Raw genomic sequence first — 23,576 nt, 5'->3', positions numbered from 1 at the left:
GGCTCCTCTCAGCCACGATGGTGAGACAGGCACGCAAGGCCGTGTGCTGTCATGTCCTCTCTTTCCTTTTGACCTGTCTCCTGCTTGGTTCAGTGCCTCGGAATCAGCTGCAGTTTCGCCACCCTGCAAGGACTTCTCTAATTCCCGAGAGGAAGGCTTGTACTGTGTGATGGACATTAAGATTCATTAAGCAATGTAACTCCGTGCTACCTAGTAGTTACTAATTACCTGATACGAAAAAACATTGTAGTGGCCACATTATTCCCATCCCTGGATGCCTACAGGAAAATGGAGGATTACTGGATTACTATTGAAGCATCAGGGCGCTCACTAATCCATGCTAAACACTGAGTAGGCCAGTAACCAGTCATTGCTCAACCTGACTGTAATTGAACCTTTACCCGAGAGTTACTGGTAGGGAAGCCAAGTCTCAATCACTGAGACTGCCCAATTTGCCAAGCCTTCTGAACAATGGAAAAGGAATTAGACTTTTTGAAGCAGGAGTTAATGTTTCAGTAGATAAGTTTCTTACTGAGGGAGTCCTAAGCTTTTGACTCCATATTTTTATATGAGTATGCAATGTACTTTGAATCACATCCGTTCCATACCCCTTTGTCTTCCTCCTGCCACCCGTCCCTTTTCTAAATGGTCCACCTTCTATTTTGGCTTTGCAGTCCGTCCTCTTTTCATTCCTCTGCTTCTCTCTTTCACCTGACTTTCATGTGTGAGAGAAAGCGGCCTCTACTTGTCCTTCCGAATTGGCTTCTCTCCCTTGTTATTAAGACACCCAGTTTCGCCCATTTGCCCTGCAAGTGTTGGAATTTAGTTGTTTATGGACGAACCCGGTTTAACTCTATAAACTCACTGAAAACATTGTTTGGATTTCACTACAGTGGATGTCTGTAGTGTACAGGAACACATGTTGTTCCCATTGTACTTAAGCCAATGTCATTCTCATCACTAACTGTCCGGGACTCACAGAGCCCAGAGCAGTCCATTTCTGCCTCCCAGCCTTCTTGGTATTGATTAACCACGAGCATTTTAGCTGGTCTTGACCAGTGTGTACAGTGACCGCGAGCAACTAATGTCATCGGCCTTCTTATCTCCTCTCTTGTAGGATGAGGGACTTGGCCTCTCCCTGGACTCCATCTCTCAGGTTCCTTATAATTCTCAAGTTCTGGGCCACTGTTTACCTTGGTTGTCCTAGCTGTTGAACAGATGATTTTCTCAGAGATGGTCTCATGTAGCTCGGCTAGCCTAGAACTTGTTAAGCAGTTGAAGCTGGTTTTGAATTCTAGATCCTCCTGCCTCTACTAGATGTTTAGGGTTGCTTGTATGTGCCACCATGTCTTGAGTTTTAGAAGTTTTGTTGTGGTGGTTGTGGTTGTTGTTCTGGCTGTCCGGGAACTCGTTTTGTAGGCTGGCCTGGAACTCACTGAGATCTACCTTCCAAATGCTGGGATTGAAGGCATGTATCACCACCGCCTGACTGAGTTGTGGAAGATATTTTTAAAGAAACATGTAAAAAAGACAATTGGCCTTGCAGGGACATTAGCAGCAACTTAGAACTAATCCTCACTCAAGAAGTGGGGGAAATTACAGCAAAAAACCAAAAGAAGAAAGAGGGACATTTTATTCTTCCTTGATTCTTGAGGCACATTTTCTTCTGGATGTCTAGAATGATACAACTGTATAAAAAAACATCATTTAATTTGGTTGGCACAAGTAATTGGGTTCATGCATCCAAAACCAGGACCTAAATTATATGACTAAGAAATAATGTTAAGAGATGAGAGCAATGCCTCAGTGGCTAAGAGCACTTGTTCTTTTTTTTTTAATATTTATTTATTTATTTATTATGTATACGATATTCTGTCTGTGTGTATTCCTGCAGGCCAGAAGAGGGCACCAAACCCCATTACAGATGATTGTGAGCCACCATGTGGTTGCCGGGAATTGAACTCAGGACCTTTGGTAGAGCAGGCAATGCTCTTCAGCTCTGAGCCATCTCTCCAGCCCAAGAGCACTTGTTCTTACACAAGGACCAGGTTCATTTCTCTCTTCCTACATGGCTGCTCACAACCCTATGTAACCCCAGTTTGTGGGGATATAATGCCCTCTTCTGGTCTCCTTAGACACCAGGCACGCACAAGGTATGCATACATATATGCAAACGAACATGCCTATACCTAAAATGAAAAGAAATCATTTTAAAACTGAGAAGCCGTCCTCAGGGACGTTTTCTTTGAGAATGTTCTCAGCGTTCTCTTAAGAAACAAGGAGAGGAGTGAATGAATGTTTCTTAGACCTGGGAAGTTCAACCCTTGGAGCCTGATGGGGTGGGGTGGGTTCCTTGGGCTTTTCAGGGTAAAAATCTTTTCTGCTTAACTACCTTTGCAGAGTTCACCAAAGAAAGCCTTACAGGCTAGGACCAACCTCCCTTTCTCCTGAAACTTTACTGAATAGAAGCCTAAGGGCTTCTTCACCTCTAAGCCCTTTTCTCTAAAATGGAAGTGATTCTTAAACCACAAGGTGAGGTGATTAGGGGATTAAGTGACCTTTCCCGCCTTTCAGCGGGCTGTCTGCCCAGGGGAATCACTGAATAAATAAGCACCTTGTGGTCCCAGTCACACTTACCTTTATAATTAAGAAAATAAGAACTATACTGTTTGACACTACCACTACCTGCTTTAACAGTAGGTTTTGATTTCTTTTCTCTTTCTTTCTTTCTTTCTTTCTTTCTTTCTTTCTTTCTTTCTTCCTTCCTTCCTTCCTTCCTTCCTTCCTTCCTTCCTTTCTTTCTTTCTTTTTTTCTTTCTTCAAGCCTGGGCTCTGTGTGTTTTCTATTTCTTAACTTCATATGAATATAGAAAGAGTGGTTCTCATTCTGGGTGTTCTAACGCCATACCCTGGGCAGACACCAGAGCAAAAATAGCCTCGTGTGTATGTGTTTGTGGGTGAAAGTATCTCTTGAAAGATTGCCTAGTTATATTCTTTTTTCATAAAATTATCTTTTTTTGGCGGGGGTTGGGGGGTTGGTTTTGAGACGAAAAAGAAAAAAGTTTGCTGGAGGAGGAAACCATGCCATAACCTAATACGCTTCAGTGTTCTCAACCGCCCGTTCCTGCAGTGTTGGCTGAGGACCCATAGCGTTCTCTTCACTTCAAACACTTGGAAAGCATGAAGTCACTCATTCAGTACACATGCTCACTGAATCTGCTTTGTGCCGGCACTGTGCGTCCCAACAAGCTCTTGCCATGGTTCCACGGTTGTGTTAGAACTAGTACGTGGTGTTTATTTATGGGTCAACTCCTGGGATCATAGCTTTATCAGGTGGGACTCAGCGTGCGTGTAAGCACCAGTGTTTCTTGGCTCCGTGCTAATGTTCCAGCAGTCAGGGAGATAATTGATGGAGTGTCTTGCGTGCTACGTCCTTCGGCATACTTTGATTTTCACTGCTGCTCCACGTGTTCAGTTTGTCTTGCAGATGGTTATATCAGACACATTAAATTCAGTTTGTATGTATGTATCTCACAGTTTAGCTTATATATATATATATTAATATTGAACATTAATGCTTATGTTCTACCAAAACCAAGGTTCTGTTTTAAATTCATTTCTCTAAAAAGGATAAAGTTAATTCCCCTAGTGAAAAGATCGCTTTTGTACCTGGGAACCACTATGTTGAAATTTTTGATCGTGGGGCCTGAAAAGAGCATCTGTCCACACTGAATGGTGCTCACTGTGTCAGGTTGGCAGCCGCAGGATGATGCCGCCAACAGAACACCTCTCCAAGTGGATTAATGTTTCAGCAAAGTGGGCCATCTACTCCAGACAACGTCTCTAGCTCAGACAGGGCAGCTGTGGTGAAAAGGGGGCCTCAGGTCACCTGTCTCACAAGGCTTGGTCCATTTCTTTCTTCACAGGAAGAAATCTTTCCTGTTTTCTGCGCTGTATGCTGCCTTTATATTTGGTGGTCGGCATCTGATGAACAAGAGAGCGAAGTTCGAACTGCGGAAGCCGCTCGTGCTCTGGTCACTGACCCTTGCGGTCTTCAGGTAGGTTGTGCTCTTCCCTTAAGCCGCTGTTTCTCGGAGGAAGGAAGCCTTGCATCTTACTTTATGTCTGACACTTAGATTTTCTTTTTTAATTCACCATGAATATAAAGTTGTATAAGAGAATTGTTCTGTTTCAGTTACATTGGCCCTGATGCGCTCTGTCTTCTATTGGGTGAGGTCCAGGACTTTCTCTTTTCCTCATTCAGTAATCCCAGTCCTCGGTAGACACCATATACCAACTGTGATTCTTGTTACATAAATATGAGGAGGGCGAAATGCAAAGACACACAAATAAGTTGTTAACTCCACTGGAGAGCAGAACTGGGTGTCATGGTTGTGCTGAGACATAAGTCCAAGCCCTGGGCATGAGTCTGCAGCAGCATCACTGGAGCAGGGAGCATTGTTGCTCTGCATCCTCCCAAGTCCCCTCCACTTTATTCTCTGCACTTCCAGGCACGTGTTAGTTAGTGCAGCCGGTTCTTCTTGTGTGCCTGGCAGAACTCACACCGAGGCTGTGGAAATGGTGCCCGGTGCCTCCAGAGATGCCAGTCAGTCTGCAAGTAGGCACACTCATTCGGAAGCTTTAAGAAGTATTTCCAGTTTTTAATATTTGTTGGCGCGGGCCGTCCCAAGGCTGTGTGGCATGGCAGGAGTTCAGGCAGGTACCAGGATTCACAAAGACACTTGATCTGTTTGATTTGCTTTTCAAATCCAGCAAAGTTTGTGACTGGGGTTAGGAGAGGAGTTGACCGGGGTAGGACAGAGGGGATGCAAGACAAAATATACCATCTTACGACTATCCCTTTATAGTTTTTGAATGATACACTAGCATTGCTAACACTAAGGAGAGACGGATGGTCTCATTAAAAGCCTCATTAGTCCCCTAAAGCTTTATTAGGATCACTCACGAAGGAGATTTTCCCGTGGAGTTCCAGGGGTTGCACATTTCATTCCACTGACTGCCTGCACATGAAACCCTCATTACCATGGGCTCTAATTTTTATCTCACTGGACTGGCAGGAGGGGAGGGCGGGGATTTGAGGAGCTTGTGCTTGGGCCTGTCACTGAAGACTTCTCGTCCCTTTCCTGCTAACGTGTCATTCTCTAAAAGGAAGCTTCGCTTTCTTTCCCCTTTGTACCTACACTGCCGGTTCACTGTGCATGCCCAACCTGAAGATTTTTTTTTTATAATGGCAGGAGGGCATCGTATCCATATTCTAAAGAGGACTTTTAGAAAAGTCGGGATTTCAATATTCCCCCAAACCTCTCCCCTTGCTATTCTGTAAGCCATATCTGATTCTGATATCTTTAATCTGATTCCTAACCTTCTCCCCTCCTTTGTTTTCCTCTTATGGAAAAACCCTATCTTGTCCTCCATAGAATTTTCCCTAGACTGGGTTTTGTTGACTTTACTCTTTCAAACTCTGCATGCCTTATAAATTCTAACTCAAAGGTTGATTAGATTCATATTAATATTTCACAGAACTTTCTCTAAGAATTTTACCTTCACAGTGTCTTAGGTTTCTATTACTGTGAAGAGACACCACGACCACAGCAGCTCTTACAAAGGAAAACATTTAACTGGGGCTGACTTACAGCTCAGGGGTTTAGTCTCTTCATTGTCAAGGCGGGAAGCATGGCAGGGAGCCCACAGGCAAACGTGGTGCTGGAGGGGTAACTGACAGTTCTCCATCCAGATGGGCAGGCAGAAAGAAGAGAGAGTGAACCGCAGGGTCTGGCTTGAGCATCTGAAACCTCAAAGCCCACACCCCCAGTGACATGCTTCCTCCAACAAGGCCACACTTCCTAATAGTGCCACTGCTTGCGGGCCTATGAGTCCAGTTCATTCAAACCACCATAACCAGTAACCTGAAGTGCATGCATTTTCCTGTATCTTGATATGATATGGTTCTAAAAGCAAAACAAGATACCATGAGGTATGTTTAAAAAAAAATGTTGCTGAATAATGTACACACAAAGTTTCTTCCTTGACAATAACATCTGTATATCATTCATTAATAAATTTAAATATTTATAAAACTGTTTGAAAAGATACCAGAAGAAACTTGAAAAGATACCAGAAGAAACTTACATCTTGGGGAGGACAATTGAGAGCCCAGTTTTAGCAAATCTGGTGATTTAGAAATTTAAACTTTTTTTGTCCTGTGATGCATTATCTAATTCAGAACAAAGCAAATTTTGCCCCCCCCCTTTTCTTTAAATGATGGAATATAAAAACCTAGTGCATCCTAGGAGCCAAAAAGTCTACTGTCCTTGAAAAATTAATCCTCTGTTTATCTAGTCAGCCCAGTTCTTCTGGCTCTCAGCCTGCAGGAAGGACACCTGCTGGCGTTTTCATAATGAAGACAACAACATCGTGTCTGAAGAATAACTCGCTTTGTTTACTTTGAGCCCAAGTAGGTGTTTAATATCCCTTTTCTAAAATTAGTCAAGGAAATTAAGGACGGCAATACACCAACAACTGTTTCATGTCTCTTTATACCGAGTCTAGAAACAAAGGCGTTTTGAGTGTTTCTGAGAAAGTAGTTATTAGATTAATTAAGTAAATTCACAGTGTGTTCTTGTGGTAGATTATGTGATTTGATTTTAGTTTTTTTTAAAAGCTCTAGAATGGGAGAGATTTTCCAGCTGCTATAGGAGGTGTTTTCTGAAGAGAATTCAGGAAGGCGTCATCTGCTCTGCCAATGGCATATGGTCTCTGATTAGTATGGATGGTCATCGCCTTGTGATGGGCACTGACCTGCAGGTCACTCTCCTGTTGAGGACCCTGATGCACACAAACTCGGCCAAGCTGCAGGGCTGTGTCTTCACAGAAAATAGCCTCTCTCTCCCAGGAATTACAGGCTTCCAATCCTTGCTGCCCTATCACCGAGAACGCTAGCCAGTAGTAGTCATTGTTGTTGATGCTGTTAATTAGTTATCTGGTAGCTTTTTAAAATTTAATTTCTAGTTTTACAAGTACTTTCCATTCATGAATACAGAAAATCACAAAAGCAAAAAGAAGGCAAAGACATACAAAATCTTTACCCACAGATACTTACTCTTAATATTTTGATGAATGCTCTTCCAATAATTTGACGTTATGCTTGAGAATTTTTTGGTCACAGCTTAAAGTCTCTGTGACAGAATATTTGAATTTGGACAATGGCATGACTTCCACACCGTGACTCTCCAGGTGCCTCACGTCTCACCGAGAGGTTCGGATGTGAGTCACTAACGCCTCAGGGCTTCTCAGGCTGAACTGAAGAGTAGCAAGCTTTTTCAAAAGGAGATTATGTGGTAGGGTAGTTTGGATTTACAGCTGCATCATTTGTTAGCGATTGTTTTGGAATTAAGATTAAGCAAGGGATTAGGATGCCTGTAAATTTTCTGTGTTAGCTCAAATCTGTAAAGGATCTTGTTGGCGAGAGTTTTGCATGGTGTGTGTGTGTGTGTGTGTGTGTGTGTGTGTGTGTGTGTGTGTGTATGTGAAGAATTTGGATTTCTTCTGAAGCCCATCACTCCGAAGGTGTGAATTTTTGTGAAACTGAATAATTCCGTAATCTGAAATGTACCAGATAAGATGGACATCCATTACTAATCTGAAGCGACTGCCGTTATCTGTCGATTGGCAGAAGGAAAGCATGGGCAGGTGCTAGATACTCCTATTGAGATTCCTCTTAGCAGACGGAGAAGCAGCAGCAGCGGCTCTGAGAGACGAGCCTCCTTCTACCAGTAGCCCACGCGTCCTCAGGGTATGGACGCACATAGACCATGAGTGGGATCCACAGTGTAGGAGCATTGATTGTTCACATTGCTTCTCCTGTTACATCACAAAAAATGCTGTGTCCCTTTCCTGTCTGAGATGATATCTGCGGGCCACTGAGCCTGTCCTTAACAGCTCTTTCCTGAAAGCTTTCAGCCTGTTTTCTCTGCATTTCCAAATAGTCAGTGCCTGGCTGGGGTGATGCTGTGGTATTGATAGGTTCAGTGCTTGACTGGGGTGATGCTGTGGTATTGATAGCTTCTGTGCTTGACTGGGGTGACACTGTGGTATTGATAGCTTCTGTGCTTGACTGGGGTGACGCTGTGGTATTGATAGCTTCTGTGCTTGACTGGGGTGACGCTGTGGTATTGATAGCTTCTGTGCTTGACTGGGGTGACGCTGTGGTATCGATAGCTTCTGTGCTTGACTAGGGTGACGCTGTGGTATTGATAGCTTCTGTGCTTGACTGGGGTGATGCTGTGGTATCGATAGCTTCTGTGCTTGACTAGGGTGACGCTGTGGTATTGATAGGTTCAGTGCTTGACTGGGGTGATGCTGTGGTATTGATAGCTTCTGTGCTTGACTGGGGTGACACTGTGGTATTGATAGCTTCTGTGCTTGACTGGGGTGATGCTGTGGTATTGATAGGTTCAGTGCCTGGCTGGGGTGATGCTGTGGTATTGATAGGTTCAGTGCTTGACTGGGGTGATGCTGTGGTATTGATAGCTTCTGTGCTTGACTGGGGTGACGCTATGGTATTGATAGGTTCAGTGCCTGGCTGGGGTGACACTGTGATATTGATAGGTCCAGTGTTTTACTGGGGCAACGCTGTGGTATTGATAGGTTCAGTGCCTGGCTGGGGTGATGCTGTAGTATTGATAGGTTCGGTGCTTGACTGGGGTGACACTGTGATATTGATAGTTTTTGTGCCTGACTGGGGTGACGCTGTGGTATTGATAGGTTCAGTGCTTGACTGGGGTAATGCTTTGTTATTGATAAGTTCCTGGGTCTCGCTTGTCTTGATTCTGACCTGGGAAGCATGAAGTTAATTTCCCCTTGCGACTAGCAGTTCTTTCTGTCAATACTACCATCAGATGGATTTGCTTAGTTAATAGTGAGCTCTCTTAGGAATTCATTGCCTACCCTTTGCAGAAAATTCACAAGTGGAAATGGGTGCAGGTTCTCTGTTGCCTTTTTAGTCTCACTTATGACTAAATTATTACACTTGCCTAAGGCTGTGATATAAAAAAAAAACCACTGATTCATTGCCATTTCAGATAGTTCTGATAGTTCTTAAGAGTCCTGGATTCAGACTTAGATGTGTGCAATGAAAGTGATTGAATTTTCTGAGACTCTTTCACTTGCCTGCACAAAGCAAGTTCCTACTATAATAAAGCATCATTTATAGTGATGCAGTGGTGTACAGAGAAGTTTTCTCCTTCTCCCCACCCACATCTTGCAGAGGGGAAAGCGTGTGTCTGCAACAGAGGGCCTGCTCTGGTGACTGAAGTAGGCAGGAGAGGTTGTGCATGGATGCCAAGTGTTTGTAGTAACATAGGTGTAGAGGAGAAATCGTTGGCTCATCCTGACAAAAGCACTAATGATTTGAAGACATTAGAATCCTAAGACATTCAGAGTCATCTCATGTAGGATGCCGTGTTGGGGTTCTCTGAAGGCATGTAGCTTCAAATTAATCCTTACACTAGCTTGATTAGTATTGAGAGCAGTGCTTGAGAACACGAGAGAGACGAACTAAGAAGATCCATCCAACAGGCCAGCCCTTTCCCACGCTAGGATGACTCTGGAGCTTCCACTAACCTTCTGGTTCTTACCACCTCACACATACTTTATGAGACCAAACTCATTTTTCATAACACCCAGGAGTAAAAGAATCGTGCTCGAGTGTTTTCTAAGCTTCCCGTTGACACCCAGAGTGGAAATATGAATAGAGGGTGCCCTGCTTTTGAAAATGTTCTAGTACTCCACACAGCCTAACCCCCCTCCATCACACACACACACTTATTATTTTTTATCAGTGGGAAAACCTGACCTCAAGAGGTTCAGAAAATTTAACAGTAAAATCTAATCCAACTATTCTGTTACACGAACCAGTGGTTCTGTCTAACCGGTTTAGTTACCAGCTGCAGACTGTGGTCCACTATGTCTTCCTCTTTGGTTTTGCGACAGGGTTTTGTATGTGTTGTCCAGGCTGGCCTGCTCAGCCGCCTGGTTACTGAGATAATGGATGGAAGCTACTGTCATCGTTTTTGGCACTGTAACATTTTTGGAAGACAACAAATCAAGTTGAGTAACTTGATCTTTAAATACCATGAATATTCGGTTACTATTAGCCCTATTACATTGGGCCGGCAATCATAGATTGAGGACTAGAAGGATTTGCCATATCCATGATCTTGAATTGCAAGCAAGACTCCCGGTAATATCTATAACTCTCTTGCTCTGCCAATGACAGTTGGTCCGTCTGCTCAAAAGCTCTCGCTCACCAAGGATCTGGGTCAACAGACATTAATTAGCAGCTCTAGTCTGGGTTCTCTGCTCAGATCTCCCGAAAGGCACAGGCTCTTGGGTCAGTTTCAACTCAGAAGTTGAACATCAGCCTCCCATTTCTGAGAGCGGCTGTAACGTGAAATGCCTGTGTTCCCATCCTCCCGTCTCGGGGTCAATCATTAAGCTGCCTGAGCTTGTTTTCATCGCTGACTTTTCCTCTTTAACCATTTTGTCCTAAAATGAGGATATGAAGTAACTACCAATGGACGTTTGCTAGAAAAGACAAGAAAGTGACTAGCAATAATAATTAAAAAACTAGCATGGGTATTTCCACAGCGGGGGTGGGGGACGGCATTGGCCAAAGTTCTAGCTCACAAACTGTATTGTATCTCTGTAAGAAACTCCTCATGCTTTCTCGCAGTCATAGCAGTCTGCTTTTTGGTTAATTTTGACTCCCAGAAACTCCATAAGCTGCTGCATCCATCCAAAGGAACACCCCGTGTTGGCTTCTGATTAAGGCAATTCCATCCCCAGTTCCATTGGCCCCTCTGATGGAAAACACTTTAAGGACCTCCAAGTTTCCAATGATTGATGGCTAAGGATTGTGTCAGCCTGGCATGTACCCCCTTTGCTCCCAAGGTCAGAGACCTGAGAGCAACCAAAAGGCTTCTAATTACCAACCAATCATAAAATGAGCAACCCTTAGGGGCTGGAAAGCTTACTCAGCAGTTCATGGCACTTTCTTTGCAGAGGACCCAGGTTCATCACCTCCCCCCACCGACATTCCGCGGCTCTGGCGACCTCTTCTGGCCTCAGTGGGCACTGCATGCATGTGCTGCACATATATCCACACACATGTATCCAAATACGCATAGCTAAGATGTTTTTAAAACTGTCTTTTGAGAAGCAAAGTCACCAGAAATCTTATTCAATTAGAAGCATTTTGTAGTGGAAAAGTCACATGAAAAGCTTTTCAAAAATTATTTCTTCCTTCATTCCTCTCACCCAAAGCTGGAAAGTATTGTTTCTTCGTGCACATCCATGGCCGTGAGCCAAGGGTAGCTGTCCATGCCTGTCCCTCCAATGCCTGGCAGACAGGCAGAGTATTGGAGAGTTCTAGGTCACCTTGGGCAACACAGGGGTACCCTGTCCCAAAAAATCATAAAATTAAATAAAAATAGATGTGGTTAAGTAACTGTACGAGCACAGTGAGTGTCCTTGCTGTGGCATTAGTGACAGGTGCACAGTAAGAAGCCCGTTCAGATAATTTCGGCAGAATCGGGAGTGTTGTCAGCAGCTGGCTCGAGAATGTTCCCGGAGTCCTTTATTATTTCCTGTTTTGGATCACATCCAACCGTAAAAAAAAAAAAAATCACTTTGGCACTGCCAAGTTTTCAGGCTGTTTGGATGACTCTAATCTTCCAGTGGAGGGTTTGGGGAGGACGTGGATCTGAGTCAAGGTGAGCACATTTTACGTAGCATTTCTGCAGGAACCTTTCTCCCGCCTGGGTCAGTGCGCTGCTGTGATTGAGAGACGCAGTACAGCTGGCTGCTGAGAGCCCGCCGTCACGGCAGTGCAGGAGCTGAGGGCGGAGGACCCCCCCCCCCCATATTGAATGGGAAGCGTTTGCTGTTGCACCCTACTGAAAGCAAACAGCGTTCCTCTCTTGAAAACAGAAGAATTAACAGGTTTTCCTCAAAGTCTCTAACAGATGATTTTTTTTTTTTTTTAACAATGCCTGACAAGTTCTTTATCCGCACCAGCCTACAAAGAGTATACTAGGTTTGTAATCTCTAGTTACGGCAGGCGAGTTCTTTCAATATGTCAGAACAGCCGAGGATTTCTGAACTCTGACAGCTCCAGATTAATTTCCCCATAGGAATAGAAGTCAAACAGGGTTCGTCAGAACACATAGACCTATGTCCATGTAACTCTGGGTTTGAAAGCCTGATTTTAAGTGCAGCTAATCTATACGAACAGTAATTTTCCATCCTAAAGGGGCTCTTTCTCTGAAAGTGTGGCCCTGATGGTGACATGGGTGGCATTACTGTGGCTCACCTGCTGCGATTGTTGCAGGGGGCCAGGAGTGGGTAGCACAGTAGTGGCGTCGTGCTGGGGCTTGATTGCTGGTGGCAGGAAGCTTGCAGGTTTGAGGACGGCCTGGGCTAAACACCAAGCAAGGCAGGCTGGCAGTGTGACTCAGGTCACTAGTACACCTGCGTAGCCCATCCCCAGCCCCGTTCCCACCCAGTCTGCACTGAAGACTTGTGACTTGCCTCATCAACAGAATTTCTAAGGTGACAATGGAAGACCGGGAGAAACGTCGGGGTTGCTCCTTACGACACTGTTATAAGCTCAGTCTGGACAATTGTCTCTTGAGTATAGTTTATGTATGGGGCCACATTTCATCAAATTTTATGCATGAGCCACAGTACATTATGGGAATACTTCAGAACGTTGGGATTCATGTTCCTATGAAAGAACTGACAGAATGGAAAGAAATGCCCCCATGGACATGCATACAGACAGCATGGTCTGACTTGAAAGAGCCATTTGCTCAGTTCCACGTTCTTTACATAATTGGATGGCCAGAGTTTGAAAAAGGCCTAAACCCGAGAGATTAACTCAGTTACAGAGGACTATTGAGCGGGGGATGTAGCTCACTGGTGGAGTGCTGTGGAGAGCAAATGAGTGCAGAAGACAAGCCCTGGCTTCGGGGCCATGTTAATTAAAAATTAAAAGTTTTCTGGGTCCTCCCCTCAAACTGTTGCCTTGGAGCCTCTGGAGGCAGAGCCTAAAAATCTGCATTTATTATAACCAGCGTGGCTTATTGTAAGTCACAATTCCATGTGATTGCAGGGGCTAACACGACCCATTCCTCACCCTCGACGTCTCCTTTCCATAGCCAGGGGCTGCAAGACACGTGGAGCCAAGAGACCCCGTGTGGCCTGCTGCTGCAGGAAAATCTGGCCGGGACTCTGCCCCACTTGGCAATGATCTGTATTTATAAGCCTGCTAGTCATGGGCTGACCTCTGTCCAGCCATTTCCCCCACCTCTGTGGACTATGAGCTGGATGCTTTCACCCAAGATAAACTTTCACCTAGGGAGTGGCTCCTCTTTAGGCCGCCTCCCAGTTGGCCCAGTGCCATCTTGGCAAAGCCAGGAGAGAGAGGCAACCCTGGAGCAGGTCTGTTCCCTCAGGTGTCTTCCTGAGAGGCAATAATATCTGAGTCTGGCTCCTCCCACCCTCAAAAAAAAAGTTGTGTGTGATCTGATGAGTCTTCTGGGTCCCTGCTTCCTACCAGCCCATGTTTTCTTTCACTGAAAGTCCGTCTTGCCTCAAACTCATTGCTTTAAAGAGCTTTGCTAAAAAAAAAAAACAAACCTGGTTTTAGTCGGCTAACAAGTCCTCCCTATGATTAATCGGTAGCAAGTAAATTAATACTTAAGTTGGTTCCTCTTTATCTCGGTAGTACATCACGGTCCACAATGTTGCTGAGGCATGCATGGCCTTCGCCTCTTCTTCCTCGTTGCATCAGACCCTTGACAGGGTTTCCGAGCTTTCTTTCATGTCTGTCATTGCCATTTCAGCTCCCAGCATCCCTTTGGGAAGGAGAGAGCTAGCCCTTTCTGAATGCTTTTACTTAACCTGTTATGTAATAGCAAGAAGAGAGGTTCTTTACTCAAAACGCACAGTTGTATGGTAATAATGTAGAGGTTATTAGATCCCATGTTGTGGTCTTTCTCCATGTGATAGCCTAAAGTATAACGCATATCATATTCCTGTCCTGCTTAAAGCCAGCCAGTGCCCCAACAGTGCTAGCGAGTAAATGACTTTTATCGTTGCTAATGATAGTGTCTTATAAAATCCACAAATCTCTGCAAGCTATGGCCATCCCCGGATCTCATTCCCACCCTAGCACAACCAGCCTTCCTAGCCTTGGACTGGAATGCCCAGCTGCTGTGATCCTTGTCTGCCCAGTGTGGCAGGACAGGCTGCTGCTCCGTGGATTCAGTATCAGCTCACCTGTCACCTCTTTGGTTTCCCATCTCAGTAGGTTATTCACCCCCCCCCACACACACACACTAATCACCTTCAGTACTAAGATACTTAAGTACGACTTGAAATCATTGAGTCACTTCTGTGTGCTAGATGATTCTGTGCCAGCAGAATATAGACTTGGTAAAACAGATTTCTTGTCTTTCTCTGTTTTCTTAATCAAAGAACACTAAAGAGAACCTAGCATATAGTTAAGTGTAGAGAGAGTTTTTCATAAGAATCCATGCAGATAGAAACAATCTAACTAAAATTAAACCAGTTTTCAAGGTGGTTATCTGTGCTCCCTAGCTTTGTTCGAATGGGGCACTAAGTCCCGTGTGAGCATTTAGTTAAGATCAACTAGTTACAGTATTTACATATAACTGTCTGGAAAGAGAGAGCTTCATTGGTTTGAGATTTTCGTTGTTGTTGAAGGGCTTGTGGGTGTTGACGGAGTAGTTCATCCTGCAAACTTGATCTAGCTATCGTAACACTTATAGAGATGGTTCTCTCCTTAGCCATTCTCACCCCGTGACGTCCGCACCAGTGTTTCTCTTCATCAGCACCCATCTTGAATTCTTCACATTTTCCCATACACTGATCTGAATCGTAGATTGAAATGCACAGTCCTTATCTAGGAATTTCTTCCAGGATCCCCTTGCAGGAGGCAGGCTGTGACATGGTACTCAGTTTCTCTGATTTAAAGGCCCTTTTCCAGTTTTCCAGAGCTGCTGCTTTTTGGGGGGCGGGTATGGTGAAATAGGGAGAGACTGTTCTCTCAACCATTTTTTTATGTGTATCAAGTGTGTTTGAATTGCTATGCAAACCAGATGTAGGGCTTTTTTTTTATCTTGCAAAATTGAAACTGTCCATTTCTCCCCCTCCACACACACACCATCTCTCACCATTTTCTTCTGTCTGTCCATGTTTGACTTACAAGCTGAGTCATACCCGAATTTGTCTTTTTGTTGTGGGCTTATTTCACTCTACGTGGGATCCCTCACTGTTCGTCCACGCTGTAGTTGATGACAGAATTTCCTTCTGAGGCTCACTGGACCATCATTTGAATATGCCACGTGCTGTTTAGCCATTCATCCACTGACAGACACTTGGGCTGCTCCCACCTCTGTTATGAATATTGTTGCTGGAACACGTGTGTGGAAATAAGTTCCAGTTTTATTTTTAGTTCTTGTGGATAAACTCTGTGCCATGGGGGTAAGACTGATGAATTGTGTGGTCATGTGTTTTCAACTTTTAGGGGGACTGCCATATTATCTTCTTAGTGTAGTCTGAGGCTGCTTGTTTGTCCCCGGCTACCCAGACCATGAAATAACTTAGCCTCTCCTTCCATTTTACGTCCCATCCGTCAGCACCCAAGGGGTCTCGGCTCCCTCCCTTCTTTGCAGCACTGCTAGCTCTCTGATAACAACCACACTAATCATCAAAACCAAGATGGCCTTGAAGGAGGCAACACCTGTGGGATGAGGCGGGTAGAATGCTGGGCCAGGCTGCAGTCCAAGGTATCAACTGCCGGCCCCCGTAGGCCTCCCCTCACTAAAGATACAGTAAAGTGCCCACTGACGGCTCCAGGAAAGGTACCCAAGTTGCTACTCCCTTATGTCTAGACCCTGGCAGTAGCTATGGAGGAGTTACTCCGTGACAGGAAAAGATACATTGCTGTTTAGGTTCACAAGTGAATGAATATTTCACAGATCATGCACCTAGTAAAAAAAATAATGATAGTGTAATATAAAAATAATTATTATAATCTGGGAGAAAGCAGAACTGAACTCTTCTCAATGAAGAGTACCGCCTACCACCCAGAGAGCATTTATGCTGAATATTTGTGGAATAATATGGTCATCTATTAACTTCACCTTCCTTGATAGGCCTGGTGACACTAATGATTCAGTTCTGTGACAATTCAGACAGTGACAATTTCCGAAGGAATTAATGTCCTGTTTTAAAGGGTGATCAAGACCTGATGGATGTGCCCAAAGGAAGAAACTGGGTATGGGAGGGAGCAGAATCTTACTGCTCTGTGATTTCTTCCCTTCCTCGGAGCTGTACTTGTTTAAGGCTGTGAGAAGCTGAGGACCACGGTGACCTTCCTTCCCTCCCTCCTCCTCCTGGAGTAGCTGAATTAGGCTGAACACATGATGTCCTGTAGCTTCAGGAACTCTTCCCCCACGAGGTTGTCATTAATTATCCCTCGGATGAGGTCGGGCTACTCCCGCAGCTGTGTAAGCCAGCAAAGCCTCTAAAGTCCTGCCGATGGAGCAAGGCTATTAGTCTTGGCACTGGAATTAATTAGTGTTCTCATAATCTGCTCATATTCCAAACATGATGAGTTTTCCTGAGGAGCTAAGTTTTCTGGAGAAACAAGATGACTTGCCGTTTTTGTAGTGAGATATTTTTGGCTTCAGCGTTTATCTCCCTGGCGGCCTCATTCATTTCGGGTGCTCTCTAGTTCCCATGAGTCTTGGGGGTTTTCTAGCATCCAGTCACTAAGGTTCTAGGTTTTGTTGTTGTTCTCATTGTGAAAGTCCAGACTCCTGTATATTGTTCTTCCCAGACGAAATCGAAAATCTCCTTAGGCCTGGGCGAGCCTTCTCAGGAATGTATTGATGAGGTGGCGATGCGTTAGTGGTTGAGTGAAGAGTGTAACTCAGAAAGAAAACACACCCACCACAAGACGCGTGGCCTTGTCTTCAAAGTCAAGGAGGGTTCTTACCTGGATACCTGTGGGTCCTAGGTGGGTGGGTGGCTTTTTCCATTGGTTGCCGATGTATCTTCATGCACAGATTCATGGGGCCAGGAGGACAGGCAAGGTGGTATCTTGAACTTGGAATATCTAGAGTATCCTAGTGACTAGTAGTCACTTCCAAGACTACAGGTGAGACTCCTTGGTGTGAGTTGTGTCCCTGGCATGGAAACCATTTTAGGGCATGCAGAAGATTTTCTTTTCAGACACACTGACAGCCAGCCACTCGTTTACGACAGCCTGGTGAGTTTTCGGAAGCAGCTCCAAGCTAAGCTGTAGACTAGAGTATCTGCTGCTTGGGAACTTTCTGGAAGTCCTGAGGCTAGCCCCAAACTCTCTTGCTGCCTATGTCCATGCCTACAAAACAGAGATGGCCGTGCCTCATGAAGCTAGGGGATTGCATCACCCTGCGGCTCAGTGGAGTTCCTCAAATGGGAGACATCCTGAGGTGTTTGCAGAATCATGTTTGAGCCAGCCAGACCTGAGGCTGGCACAGGTACTGTCCTTATTGGTCCCGAGGGAACCGAAGCCACCCACCATGTGCTAGGCTGATGTGCTGGACAGACAGGAATCCATGTGACTCGCAGTGAAGTGTAACTCCAGTAAGTGGAAGATCTGGCTGCCTTACGAAAACCTGTGATTGATCCTAAGCGAAGGTGTCAGCTCCTACAGCCATATGTCCTGTTCCCCATGACAGCTGCTAGTGGAAAGCCATTGTGGAGCTGGTGCACTAGTAATTACTTTACCTTCTCCTTGCCTCTTCCCTTCCCCACTCGACAAAAGCTGTTTTTGTTTTGTTTTTTTTTATCAAGTTAGTCATGCATACTTGGCCCCAGAGTGTCAGTACCTTGCCAGGCAGGTTCTTGGAACAAGTGGGTCATTTCCAAGTTGTTCACTCCAGAGTAAGGACCATGCTCAGCTCTGTTTGACATGGCAGGTCACTGGGAGTCATTTAAGCAACGTTCAGCCCTTTAAGGCTTTCTTTTTACTTGGAAAAAAAAAATTGCTTATATTTACAAGTTAAGGGAACTGAGCTGATCGATCAGAAGATGGATCGGAGTGAGCTCGTCCTATCAAACATAATCAGAACAACTGTGCAAGGCAGGAGCTCCTTGGCTTATCAAAGGGGTATTGTGAGTGGAGACGGCAGCTGTGCGCTGCACACCCACCAGAGTGGGTGCCTCCCAGGGCACACTGTGAGCAAGCTGTCTACTTACAAAGCCTCTCTGTACTCTTACACTTCCCCCGCCAGCTGTGTCCTGCAGGACGCCTTCAGGACTGGCGGCCTCCATACTTCGGCGAGTATCGTTTCCTTAGCCTGGTATTACCTTGTCATCTGCGCATAGCGGTCACTTCGTTGTCATTACAAATGAAAATCAACTAGAAGCTGCCCCGTGAGTCCAGTGTTACATGTCTGCTTTTCCTCCTTATTTTAAACTGGGCTCACCGTTTAACACCCAATATTCTTCTCCTTATCATCTATCTTCAGTTCTAATTATTCCTTTCCATTGTTTCTTGTGATTGTTGCTCTTCGGGAAGGCAGTAGTGTCTGAGTAACAGAACTTCAAACGTAGATTCCCAAGGATTAAATTATGAAGCGGGTATTAGAAATGAGAGTTTAATCATACAGAGAAATCTCTTGCTTTGTATGTTACTTAAAAAATAATAAAAACTGTTTTTAAATTAGAATAAAAACTGTTAAAGTTAGTTTTCTAGTAACTTCTGGGAGAAGAGGGTTCTGTGGTTGTCCTATGTGGTTCTAGGGTCACTGAGTCCAAATACATGTGTCGTGTCAACTAATGCTTCACATAATGGACAGTTTTAGCCTCTTGAGCCACCGTATTTGGGAAGAGACAGCTCAGTGGTGACAGTCACTGTCTCGTTCACAGGACCCAAGTTGGATTCCCAGCCTCCACATGGTGGTTCACAGCTATCTTTAACTCCACTCCCAGGGGAACCCAACAGCCTCTTCTGGCCTCCATGGGCACTGCAGGCCAAACACTCATCCGTATAAAATAAAAGGAAAAATACAAATTAAAACATAAAACCTATAGAAATACTTCTCAGTAGTGGAAGAAAAACTATATAATTATACGCTTTGCAAAGCGGAGGGACAGAGTAAGTGACCAGATAGCTCAGATTAGCTGCTGGCCGAATGGACAAAGGCAGTCTGTCCTTTGGCCTGCTGTGTTGCTGCTGAAAAACGGTTTCGCCAAGGCTAAATTATGACATTCTCTACTGAGTGTGGAAGGGCTCAGACTTTGAGCTGTGTGTCATCAGTAGAGACATTAGGGGCATGGATGCCCCGATTCTGTACCACGTGTGGAGCCTGCATCCTGTCCTAGGTGTGAGTGCATTACAGCGGATGCTGGGTGCTGCTGGCTGCTTTGTGGGTTTGTTGTTATGTGTTTGTTTCATTTGTTTTATCCTGTTCTGGGATCATTGGGTGTGTTTGCCCTACTCTAAGAACAATGGCAGCTCAGATTTCATTATCAGAAGTGTGTCTGTCAGTGGCCTCTCCTGAGTTTCTAAAGGGCTGCAATTGCTGGCTCGGCCGTTGCAATGTTGTAACTACGGACAAAATCCCAGACACTGATGCTGTGATAGAAGCATCATAAAACAGTTTCATTACCCAACCGTGGGAGTGATTGTACCTTTGGTGCAGATCTTGCGGGTAGTTGGTAGTTTACTAAGAGCCTTAGGGACCGTGTTAGAATTCTGAATACCATATGGCTATGCCAAGACCAATAAGGAAATGCCGTGAAAGAGGCTTTCAGAAATGGATTAACTGAATGTACTCGTTACACAAGACCCTTCTTAAGGTAGAGTTCTGAAATTCTTAATTAGTACTCAGATGTTCTGTTTAGATATTTAGGTGATAATAGAATTTAGAGGTAAGAATAGCACCTTAGTATTAAGTAGGTAGATGACCAGGACTTGCGTGAGTTAGCGGCCATTATTAGCATTATGTTATACGTCTTCTTTTTGGAATAAATTAAAATTTATTCTGAACCAGTTCTATAAGTGTATTCTTGAGGCATTGTATACAGCAGGTCACGACTGTGGGATAAAAGCCACCGGTAAACCCGAAAACAATGTGCAAATGACAGTGTTTTCTGATCTACCCCACTGCATGGATCCCCAATAGCACTTTTGTTCAAAATCATGAGATAGCTCCCTCTGCTTACTTTGAGTATATTGAAAAGGAAACTAATCGGGCCATCTTTGTCTGTTTAAACAAAAGGCTGCACTTATTATACTTCTTTTTCAAGGATCCTAATACTTAGATCTTCAAGCTAACACAAGCTAAAGGCAAGTTTTTTCTAAGTTTAAGTGTTCAGCCTTCTGAAGAGGAGTCCTGGCCATATACACACTCACTCCCTCCTACCTTTTCTGGTGTTTGGTGTGTGTGTTTGTGCATGTGTGTACGTGTGTCTGCCTACGTGTTTTAGGGGTCTCTGTAGCCTACAGTATGTTACAGAGGTTCTCAGGCCTCCCCACGAGCCCTGCAGTATCTGACACTTGGTGTTAGTTAAATGGTTGTTGGTTCAGTAAATGGATCAGGCTTTTCTCCAACAGTCCTAGTGCCGGTTCTTGATGTTGTTTGTGTTTATTTTTGTTTTTACTTTTACATCTTGACTGCGGGTTCCCCCCTTTCCTCCCAGACCTCCCATGCCAGTTTGTGCTTAAATCACAAGGTGGTTTCTATCCCATCTCACCTTCAGGCTGGGCAGTCAGTCACAAGCCTAGTTGCTGCAGGCACCTCTGCTTTGGTTTATTCGGTGATCAGTGGTGGCCAGCTACCTATTTAAGTAGAGTTTTTTAAAAACGTTAATATATGCTATTGAAAATAAGCAATACTGAATGTATATACTTGGGGTACAAAGAACACGGTTCTCTCGTTCACCCTTGGACTGTTCTCTTCTCAGTTTAGTGCCCAGTAGCTATTCCTGGCATCTGCTGGGGAAATTCACAACCCTGGTCCTTACAAGGTGGCCAGAGAGAGGTAAGGAGCGCCTCAGCCAATTGGGGCACTTCACTGACCTCCGTTGACTCCTCCCGCCACGCTCTTGCTTCCCTTGCACTGTTGAAACAAAGACTGCCAGTGCCCCCAGAACGAATGAGTGGCTAAGTGTGGGGGTGGGGGTGGGAGCAGAAAAGGAATTCCTGCGGTGGTCGCCTGCTCACACCGTCGCCCAGACTCTCCTGCTCACCTGCCCCTCGGAATAGCCTTTGTCAGCTGACTAAAGATACCATGTGCAGGAATTAGTTGCTTTCCCGTGCCAGCTGCTTCCCTTGCCAGATGTTCGTCGGAGTTAGAAACTTGCTAGCTGACTTGGATGGCGAAAAGCTGGCAGACACGGGATTTGCAATCTGGGTAGGAGAGCAGGGAGCCTGCGCAGACTAGGTAGAGCGTGTCCTCCAGTTATGTATCGGCATCCCCGCCCTGCTTCCGTCTTACCCCACCCCCACCCCCATCAGGGGCTCCTTGGCATCATGCCCTCAACAGCGAGCTGCAGGCTACAGGAACCTCCCTAGGGAGGGCTCAAAGAGAAGGATGACTCCCAACTGTCTTGTGGGTTCAGAAGACTTGAACTTCAGCTGTGGGGGTGGCTAGAATGTTTCTTTATAGAAAGGACTAGTCATGTGTCCCAGAGAGGGAAAGGCCCGGCCAAGCTTACCAGAGAATAGTGGTCACAGAACCGGAACTGCTCTTCCGTGGCTGAGTCACACTGTCTAGAAGTAACGCAATTTACAGACAAAAGAGGTCTTAGGATGTTTTAGTCCTCTGTCACCACATGCTGCTGTTGTAAGAGCCGCCTAATCCAGACCACACATGGCTGAGCTGAGGCCGAGCAGAGCTAGTGGGTTCCCTCAGAGGACCTGTTGGGCAGGAGGCGTTATCATAGCCCAACAATGAGGCTTTGCTCGTGAACACATGGGCCCAGTGGCTGGCACCGACATGGTCCCTCAGAAGTGCCTCTGTCTTCAGTTCTGAGTCAGCCTTACTGTTTGGAGCTCAAGGAGTGAGTCTTATGTCCAGACACGAGACAGTGTGTCATATGTATTTACCAATGGTATTGTGGGTCATTGTGATGTAAGAAGTTCTCTGCAGTGGTTTTCCCAGGGTCTAGCACTCAACCCTGTGAATAACTGTTTGCCCCCAGCTCAAACCCCAGTGTCTGTTGCAGTTTCATTCAGACAGTACAGATGAAGAGCAGCAAAACCATTCCCAGCCCAAAGGAACCTGCACCAAATTCTCAGCACCTTGGCTAGAGATGGTCACATGACCACCATATCTTGGGGCCACATGGGCATGTATGATGGGCTGGATGTGATGGCAAGATTATGCTTTATAAAATATTTTACAGAAAACTCCTAGATCTCGCCCATGTGTTTTGAAAGGGAATCAGATGTTTCCTGACCTTAGACTTAACAAGTCACTGATAGCTCCCCCTACTGGTATATGAGAGATAACTGATAGATTATGTACTGCCATACCAGCAGTACTGTATTTTGAGCCACAAAGGTGATTCTGTACAGAATGATTTAAAAAAAAAAAAAAATCACTGTTGTATCTACCTAGGGCTTTGGGCTACATGTAATAGGAAGAAAATTTGCCAGTAGTTTACGCGATACAGACTTACCACTCAAATGCAAGAGGTCTGAACCAGAGTAATTAAAACATGACTTCATTCACCAGCTCAGCCACGTCCAGAGCCATTGTTCTGCTATCCTGGGTTGACTTTTTTCTCAGGGCTGCAAAATGTCTGTGTTCAAACCATTCGTATCAGCAAAGAAGCGGGCCTCTCACCTTGGCTAGAATCGGCCAGATGTGTACCCTAATCAATCTCTGCCAGGAAAACCAGCATGCTAAAACTGGGGTAGACACTCACGATTGCTCCTAAACTGCAGATGAGAGGTTTGATTTATTCTTGGAATAAGCTATTGGGACACCCCGAACAAAGGACTCTTATGGAGGAGGGAGGTTCTTGACTCTCCATCAGACAGCCCACCATTGGATCACACGTCCATGCTTCTGTTACCTTCTGTAACAGCAGAGTGTCTAAGACATAAAACCTTGATTTGGAGAAGTTGGAACCTCTCCTCTTGAAAGTTCAGCCAGCATCTAGTGAAGCAGAAGGGAAGGCTGAAGGAAGTCCAGTTAAGAATAAGAAGCTCCATTATCCAACTTGGACTGATGAGATACAAACCACTGTCTCTGTGTTGTAATAGGAGTGGCGGGCTACGTTCCTGGCACCCGGCCGCCCGCACAGCTAGCTTTATACCTGAAATAATTACACGGAAACTGTATTCTTTTAAACACTGCCTGGCCCATTAGTTCCAGCCTCTTATTGGCTAGCTCTTACATATTGATCTAACCCATTTCTAATATTCTGTGTAGCACCACGAGCTGGCTTACCAGGAAAGATCTTAA

At 45.0% G+C, this 23,576-nt stretch overlaps 1 protein-coding gene across 1 annotated transcript in view; it reads left to right on the top strand.

Annotated features, from left to right (window-relative positions):
* The window catches only part of Elovl6 (ELOVL fatty acid elongase 6), a 104,272-nt gene that overhangs the window by 70,127 nt on the left and 10,569 nt on the right, over positions 1-23,576 (top strand). The window contains exon 3 of the mRNA XM_075981354.1: positions 3,927-4,058. Within this exon, the coding sequence (XP_075837469.1) occupies positions 3,927-4,058 (132 nt within the window). The remainder of the gene's footprint in view (positions 1-3,926; positions 4,059-23,576) is intronic.

The sequence above is a fragment of the Microtus pennsylvanicus genome, chromosome 7, assembly GCF_037038515.1.
Source record: "Microtus pennsylvanicus isolate mMicPen1 chromosome 7, mMicPen1.hap1, whole genome shotgun sequence".
NCBI lineage: Eukaryota > Metazoa > Chordata > Mammalia > Rodentia > Cricetidae > Microtus > Microtus pennsylvanicus.
This window is presented reverse-complemented; position numbering and strand designations above follow the sequence as displayed.